The sequence below is a fragment of the Cucurbita pepo genome, chromosome 15 (assembly GCF_057944985.1).
Source record: "Cucurbita pepo subsp. pepo isolate OVF chromosome 15, ASM5794498v1, whole genome shotgun sequence".
Classification (NCBI taxonomy): Eukaryota; Viridiplantae; Streptophyta; class Magnoliopsida; order Cucurbitales; family Cucurbitaceae; genus Cucurbita; species Cucurbita pepo.
The window spans coordinates 1,435,146-1,443,476 of record NC_141812.1 but is presented as its reverse complement, the minus strand read 5'-3'; the positions used below and the strand labels follow the sequence as shown (position 1 = coordinate 1,443,476).

General features: G+C 36.1%; 1 protein-coding gene across 1 annotated transcript; it reads right to left on the bottom strand.

Moving 5' to 3' along the window:
* Positions 1-1,942: 1,942 nt before the first annotated feature.
* LOC111811617 (transcription factor bHLH3) lies at positions 1,943-4,171 on the bottom strand. The gene is made up of 2 exons (XM_023698553.2): positions 3,845-4,171; positions 1,943-3,684 (listed from the first exon to the last, which is right to left on the bottom strand). Exon 2 carries the CDS (start codon positions 3,634-3,636, stop codon positions 2,149-2,151), a length of 1,488 nt encoding a protein of 495 aa, XP_023554321.2. The 5' UTR covers positions 3,637-3,684; positions 3,845-4,171; the 3' UTR covers positions 1,943-2,148.
* Positions 4,172-8,331: the final 4,160 nt, after the last annotated feature.

Here is an 8,331-nt window from a genome sequence, read left to right as displayed (position 1 = left end):
CTATTAACAATATATTAATATTAAGCTATAAACATGTTAAGAATATGAAAAAATAGTCTAAATATGTACTTAAAATGATAGTGTTCAAGGTGTTTATAAAATATTTATCGTTTTATTGGGATTTCAAATGTTTTTATCATTTATTAAATAAGAATGAGAGGAAGAATCGACAATTGAGTGTACAGGGTACGGAATGAACTGAAAAGTTCAATCAATCTGAACTACCTATGGTTGGATTGAGTTGGATTGAGTGGATTAATTAAATATCAACCCGACCAACCAGAAAATAGAGTTACAACCCAGCCCAACTCAGCATACTTTTAAGATTACTATGAAAATTTAAAGTATTTTACTTTTGTAATTGATGCTAATGATGTATTGTCTTTGTGAATGTTTGATATTTAAGTTTTATGAGATTTGAGTTATTAATGTAACATGTATAAATAAGTAGGATTTTTTTTTTTATTTTTACAAAAGAACGACCCGACAACTCAACCCAACCTGAACATAGAGGGTTGAGTTGGGTTGTGACTCTATTCAGGTTATTTAGGTCACCAACTCAACGAACTCGAAATTTCGAGTTGGTAAAAAATATATCTCAAACTCAATCCAATCCAACCCGTGTCAGTGTCTAACCGTTTATTTGCTTTTTGTTGGTAGGTATAGACTAATGAAAGACTTTTGAAGGGTTCTTAGTTTGACAATAATATTGTTTGAAGGTTGAAAACAACGTTGGAATGAATCAAGTAAACACGTTGCTTGTTCCTTACCCCAAATTGTTCGCAAACATCCTAAGATTATTCAACTGCTAACCAATTAAACTTGAGATCAAAGAAAAAAGAACTCCAAGAATAACCCAAGTTCCCTAGCTACTCTTACTTTACAATTATTTTGATTCGACTTTCTTTTCTAATTTCGGAAGTAGTTGCTGAGGATCATCGAAAGGAGTAGTCGCACGTTAGCTAATTAAGAGAAAGACCATGAGTATGTAAAGAACACTATCTCCATTATTACGACCCTTTTTAGAAAAACTAAAAATAAAGTCAGGAGAAAAGAGTAGTCTTATATGATACTATTGTTGTGGAGAGTCGTGGTTTCTAACATAGTATTAGAGTCATGCCCTTAACTTAGTCACGTCAATAGAATCCTAAACTGTCGAGCAAAATGTTTATTTTGTTCGAGGGCTCTAGAGAAAGGAGTCGAGTCTCGATTAAGGAAAGACTGTTCGAGAGCTCCATAAGCTTCAAGAGAAGCTATATGGTGTACTCTGTTTGAGGGGAGGATTACGAGAGCTTATACTTAAAGTGATCAATATTATACCATTGTAGAGGGTCATGGTTTCTGGCAATATTTAGCCAAAAATTCGTACTCAATCTATTTTCGTTAAATTAGAGAAAGTACTCTAAACTTAAACCTTCTTATATTCTTTTAAAAGTTGTATTTTTATATTTGATTAACGTTTCAAAACTGCATATGAAGTAGAAATCTAACATACTTTTTGCATTCTAGAGTTCTTAACATAAACCTTGCACTTGAAATCATTTTCAAGTGTGAGATCCCTCATCAGTTGGAAAGAACAAAGCAACTTCGTGCAAAATCAAGGATGGCGGGTGCGTCCGTGTAGGACAGGAAGGCCGACCACTATATAAGCTAAAAGACAACGACTACAAGCAAAACCAGAAGTCACTCGCTTCTATTTTGGTTGGAATTGTCTATCGATGGAAATCTATACCTTATAAGGGTATAAAAACCTGAAAACTTCTCCTTAGCAGACGCGTTTTAAAACCGTGAGGCCGATAACGATATATAACAGGCCAAAACAGACAATATCTCCTAGCAAGCTTGAGCTAACAAGGGCTTAAACAGGCCAAAACAGACAATATATGATAGCAGTAAGCTTGAGGTAACAAGGGCTTAAATTAAAGTACAGTCAAGACACAACGAAACGAAGAAATCTGAAGATTTAAACAGTGTTCAACTCATAACTGGTGCTAGAACTCATATCAGTTGTCAATCCAATGCAGAGTATGGCACATTTAGACATTATAAACATACAGAGGAAGAACGTAGCTTGGTTTTTACACATTTTAATGCTACAAAGTACAGAAACTACCTGAAAATCAACATATTGAGGCTTTAAACATGATATCAGTTTGATAGGGCAGCCACCAGCTTCTCCTTCAATTGTTCTGCAGCACCACCTTCAGTTCTAATCGAGAACGAGTGAATAACCTTGTCGTTGTCGGTGCTGGTCGTAACGTTTGATTCATGAGCTTCGATTTGATGTTCCCTAAACGTTTTGATTACTCTAGAAACAGGGTGCGAGTCCAACGGACAACTCACTCTCACAACAGCATCCTCTTCTCTAGCCTGAAAATCGATCTCTGCATTTTTCACCCTGCCATTAACGATCTGTTTTTCGGTCTCCATAACCTTGACTTTCATTTGGAGATCGGTAATATAAGTAATAGCATCGCCGAGCAGCGAAGCCTTGTCCATCTTCGAGATATTTGGGACAACAGCCCGTAATGCATAGAATCGTTGGTTAAGTTTCTCACGTCTCTGTCGCTCTGCTTCGACGTGATTCAGTGGCTCTTCTCTCCCATTAGCAGGCTTTCTCCCTCTCTTCCTAGGCTTTCTGTCATCTCCTTGAGGAGACGACTCGTCCCTCGGTAACTCCATAGTCGAGAGTCGGGTTTGAGCAGTGAAACCACCAACAATTTCTTGCGCTGGATGCATCTTTGCATCGCTATCATCACCTCGACACCCGTTCGAAGAGTTTCCAAACATATGATTAGCACCTAAACCCTGCAGCTCATACCCTTCTGAAGGAAAATTTGTTTCATCTTCCAACTTCGGCGAAAAGTTAATACCAAGCGCTCGAGTTTTCACTCCACCTAAACTCAATTCATGTCCAAATATCCTTGGGAAGGCCCTTAATTGGGCAGTGTCCGACCCTCCAAAGGCAGCTCTGACCAACTCAAGAACACCCTGATCTTCAGGAATTGATTTAACAGACCCAAGTTCAACGACTCCCAACTTTACAGGTACAAAGACCAGCGTCTGCAAACCAGCCACTTTAGCTAAGAACCCTCTCGATTCATAATTATGCATACAACTCGACGAATCCGAAGCCCATATAGTCTTACCAGCATTGTACGACGCCCCGAGACTGCTCCCGGAGTCGCACGTAAACTTGTAATACATCGAAGTCCGATAGAGCATATCGATATCCGACGCTTCCTCCTTCCTTGCTCCAAATCCATCTTCATCAGACCCTCCAAAAGAGGATTGAAGCATTTGAAGCACTTGCTTCTTCATTTCCTCATTCTTCTCCCCCTGAGTATCCCCACCAGAAATTTGAATACCAATCTTTGAATCATGACAAGCCCCATCGCCCCAAATTAAAGCTAAACCCCCAGATTTCAAGGTAACCACACGCCAAAAGATTGCATAGTTCCAATTTGAACCATCCAAAAGTTGGGTTAGCCCCTGATTCACACTCGAAAATTGGAAGGCCTCGGGTGGCATGATATTGCTAGATGCCAACGAGATCAAGAACTCACAAGCTTCACTACCAAGAACTGATTCAACCAAAACCCTGTTTTCTTCGTTGGCCCAAAATTTCTCACCCATCTTCCAAAAAATACGAAGAAATCCAAACTCCACTACTTCTAAAATCGGCTTCCCATAGTAAGCAAAGAAAATTCCAGTAGAACACAAACAATTAAAACCCTATCAATGGCTCGCCTATGAACAGATCTACGCTAACAGGTTCAACAAAATAATCGACAGCCCACACAAATCTAAAAAGAAAGTCGAAGAAAAGAGATGAAGAACAGACCTGAAATTAAGGCGGAATCTGAAATTGTAATCGATGGTCGCCTCAATTTCGTCCAAAAGACGGAAGAAAAACAAGGGATTGGATTTTTCTCACTGGAATACATATAATTTTGATTTTGAACAATTTTATTTTAATATCATCCACTGAAAAACCAGCTAGCTTAGCGTTTTTCATGTGAATAGCATAAAAAACATGCCGGGAAATTAAATTCACAGATCTGCTGTAGAACACCCAACCCCAACTTTAGGGTGTGGTTCGCGCATATCTCGTCAATCCTGAGCATTTCAGTTCGACCCATTTCAACAAACCCGTATTGGGTCCGTTCTTACTTCTTCAATTTTTTTATTTATTTTCAAATTTTAATATTTTAAATAATTCTAGCATGCAAATCTAAACGCAACAAAATTCAAATGCTCGCTTAAATATGCAACTTTCATTTTAATATCCAAAATCTTTGTACTAAATGAACAATATATAATTTTGCACTAAAATAAGTTAACAAGCGTACAAATTAACTGGATAACTTCGACAAAATTGATAAACTTAAAAAAAAAAAAAAAAAAGATTGATAAAATATTTTTAAATAGTTTCTTATCATGTTTATGTTTTTTGTCACGATCCGATTTTTGAGGCTTTAAATTTTGAGCGGTAACAAAAAAGACAAGGACAAACATACATGTATTAGATAAGATCATTGATAATAAAGAATTAAATGCAATAAGGTTATAAAAACATTTACATCCGAGCATCTAATCCTCAAAAAAATTTATTGATGCGAGTCTAGTTGAACGATAATTGATATGTTTGAGATCAAATTATTTAATTAAATGGCATCTGATTCTAAATCACTTTTTTTAGCTTTTGACTAATTAAATAGCATATGATTCTTCTCACAAATTTGGAAGTCAACTTGTTAGGCAATTGTGCAGACCTTACTAAATCCGTAAATTTTAAAAGTAAAAACTTTAGAAGTATATGAATTCCATGTAAATTAGAGTTTATTTTATCGACATTTGTTCGTGTTCAAAATCACTAAAAATACACTGCTAATAGTTTAAATCGGTTGTGTCCCGATGCATGTGACAAGCAAAATGCACGAGGTCCCATGACATCAAAACATAACATATACTTATAATGCAAGCCATTCCTCCATTTTTTTTTCCTAACACAGTGTTCCTATGAGATATATAAACGTATTACATGTCATATCTTTCATAGTTAACATGGCTTTTTAATGTCTCATAGGCATAGATCGAACGTATTAACATAGTTTACATGACGTGATACATAAAGATTCATGCATAGCATAACATAGCTCAAGTCCAGTAGTTATAAAACATGTCTGTAAGGGTCGTAGCATGTCATCCATATAGAAAACAAGTCATCCAACCAAGCCAACAACAAAGGTAATTAGTTAGTGGGCCTAAGCAGGAGTCACTAATTTATCCTTGTGCTAGTTTAGATCTATCCTTTGTGATCCAATTCAACACACGTGGGTCCGTCCATGACATTGGATCAAGGCATAATAAACGATTCAACTCACCTAACCGTACCAATTAAATATATTTTTGGCTAAAAAAAACTTAAATTGATCCAACAATGGTTATACTGACCTCAAAATTAATATGTGTTTTTATTAATTTAGTCTCTTTAAATGGTTTAGAAAAGTCGTCTTGGCCAGAGTTGGTGGGGATGGATGGGGAGAAAGTAGTGTACATAATACAACAAGAGAATCCTTCTCTCGATGTAATTCTAATGCCACGAGGTCAAAACTGGGCAAGTAGGGATTATAGGCCAAATCGAGTCCGAGTCTTTAATGACGATTGTGGAAAGGTGTATTCGATCCCTCGAATTGGCTAAACACCCTTGACAATATGTAACACCTCACTACTTGAATAAAATAAATTAAGGTGTGTTTTGAGATTAAATATGAAATTTTATCTCAAAACTAATTAAGAATGAGAAAAACGTATAAAAAAAAAAGCTTAAAAGGCTTCGAAAAATTCATACATATGGGTTGTTCTAATTGGTTTTCGCCTATACCTAATACCTTTGTTTCGGTTGGGAGGAGTAACAACACAAACCGAAAAAGCTCGTCGCCCGCGCCAACATATTACGTAGCAACACTACACAGGCATGCGATGTTGATGCTAGAAGTTTTTCATGGACGATAATGTAAATATTATCAAATATATTTATATTTTTAGTACTTGAAACAAGAAACAATAACATCATCAAAAGGAGCGTTAGAAGCTCAAGAATTCATAATTATTTGGAAAAGTAATTCATTCGATCTCCATTAGAATTGAATGGCAACGAAAAACAATTAAAGGAATGTTCGGGCGTTTCGTCGATGTAAGATCACACATCGGTTGGGGAGGAGAATAAAACATCCTTTATAAGTGTGTGAAAACCTATCCCTAGCAGACGCGTCTTAAAAACCTTGAGGGGATGCTCGAAAGGGAAAGCTATAAGAGGACAATATCTGCTAGTGGTGGGCTTAAGCTGTTACAAATGATATCAGAGCCCGACACTGAGCGGTGTGCTAGCGAGGAGGTTGTTCCTCGAAGGGGGTAGACACGAGATGGTGTGTCAGTAAGAATACTGGGCTCCAAAGGACACATCGATTGAAGAAAGGAACGAGTGCTAGCAAGGACGTTGGGCCCTAAACGGGAGTGAATTGTAAGATCCCACATCGGTTGGGGAGGAGAATGAAACACCGTTTATAAGGGTATGGAAACCTCTCCTAGCAGACACGTTTTAAAAACTTTGAGAGAACCCAAAAAGGACAATATCTGCTAGCGGTGAGCTTGGGCCGTTACAATCGAATTATTAAATCTAGAGTTGTTTAGTCTAAGAATTAACCTAAAGTTTTGAATTTTGTATGCTTATTATAATTTTATGCATTTTTTTGGTACTATATAGTTTGACCTATATTCCGTTCAAAACGCCCTCTTCACCAATCAAGTAGCCTCAAATATTATCTAAAATGAAAAGGGTAGAAACTATAAACCATTGTTTCCAGATGGTGTTAACCTATGTTTTCTCTCTAAGATCACCATCAATCATAATTATATTGTGGGTAAGACTCGGGTAGCTCTCGAAGGTTATTAATACTAAAGAAATATTACTTCTAATTCACGTAACTCCTAAACTCACAATAGAGTTTTTAACCACTGATTACTCGTCATTTAGCTCTTAAAAGCTTATATCAATTGTTGTATTCATGTGACCGAACTTCTCAAAGCTTATATTAATCATTGGATTCACATTGTTTAGCACCTATAAGCACCCTTGAAATCAATGTCAAATGACCTTGCACTTCTACGCTTATCACAATGATTGGATTCAGTATTATTCAAATGTTCTAGCTATACTCTTTATTTTTACCGGTTATCGGTTCAAAGTATGTAGGTCTGTGTGTGAGAACCTCCCGAATAGCCTAACTCCATGACATATTCAAATCTTGTCATACGAGATAAATCACTATTAAAGATTAATTGACGACTCTATAACAATTCCTAGTATAATCATGTGGGAGTAATTTCGGTGTCGGTCAACTATTATAAATTATAAGAACAAGTTCATAGCCAAAGAATAGTTGGAGATTTTCTAAACAGTCTCCAGATAATAATCTGATGACATTACCTATCGCGTTTTAAGGCACATCCCTGTATTACTAATCTATCTAATACAATTTTTGAACCCCGTTCATTGAGAGAGTTCACATATCACATGCTTTTTTGCCTTGTAAATTCCTATCAGAAATTGCTAATTTTGACGTTTTTTTTTTCTAACGTTAAAATTGAAAGAACTATCACATAAAAAATAAAAATACTCGTATAGATAACTTGATATGTAATCTTTTACGATAATTCATATTTTCCTATCACCAACTAGAAGACGATTATTAAATTTGGGCGAACACGTGGAAGAACTAAGTGTTTAATTCTTAATTTCTAATTTGGATGAACAATATGAAAAATTCCGTAAACACATTTAAACAATTACTACGAAAATTAACACAATTGACAAAAAGGAATTGAAGAACATGACTTACTAGAATGGCCATTTTCGTGGTGCCGATCATTCCTCGACTCAAATCATAAAACTTGCAGTAATCGGCCAACTAAGACTTAACCATAAAGTAACTCTATTGTAACACTCAAAGAGAGAAAGGAGTTTCATATCTAGGAAAATATTCAAGAGACTTGTCCAACACGATTTCTGGAAAGGTACGGTTTGTAATGCTTTATTTTTAATTCGTAATAAAATTAAACAAAGATATGCTTCCTAAACCAAATCCAATTCAAAAGATTTATGGTAGGGTTGTGCTTGGTTCATTATTTAATAAGGTTGTTTCTATCGATAAATTTACAACTCGAACAATTTGGTTGAGTCGAAAAATTGTCTCAACCCGACCCAACTCAACCCATGAACACTCCTGACAAGAAGTGGAGATGAGAATTCATTCCTGCAATTGCCTC

Bases quoted from the DNA above. Each gene is read 5' to 3' on its own strand.
- LOC111811617 (XM_023698553.2), bottom strand. From the start codon at position 3,636: ATGGGTGAGAAATTTTGGGCCAACGAAGAAAACAGGGTTTTGGTTGAA.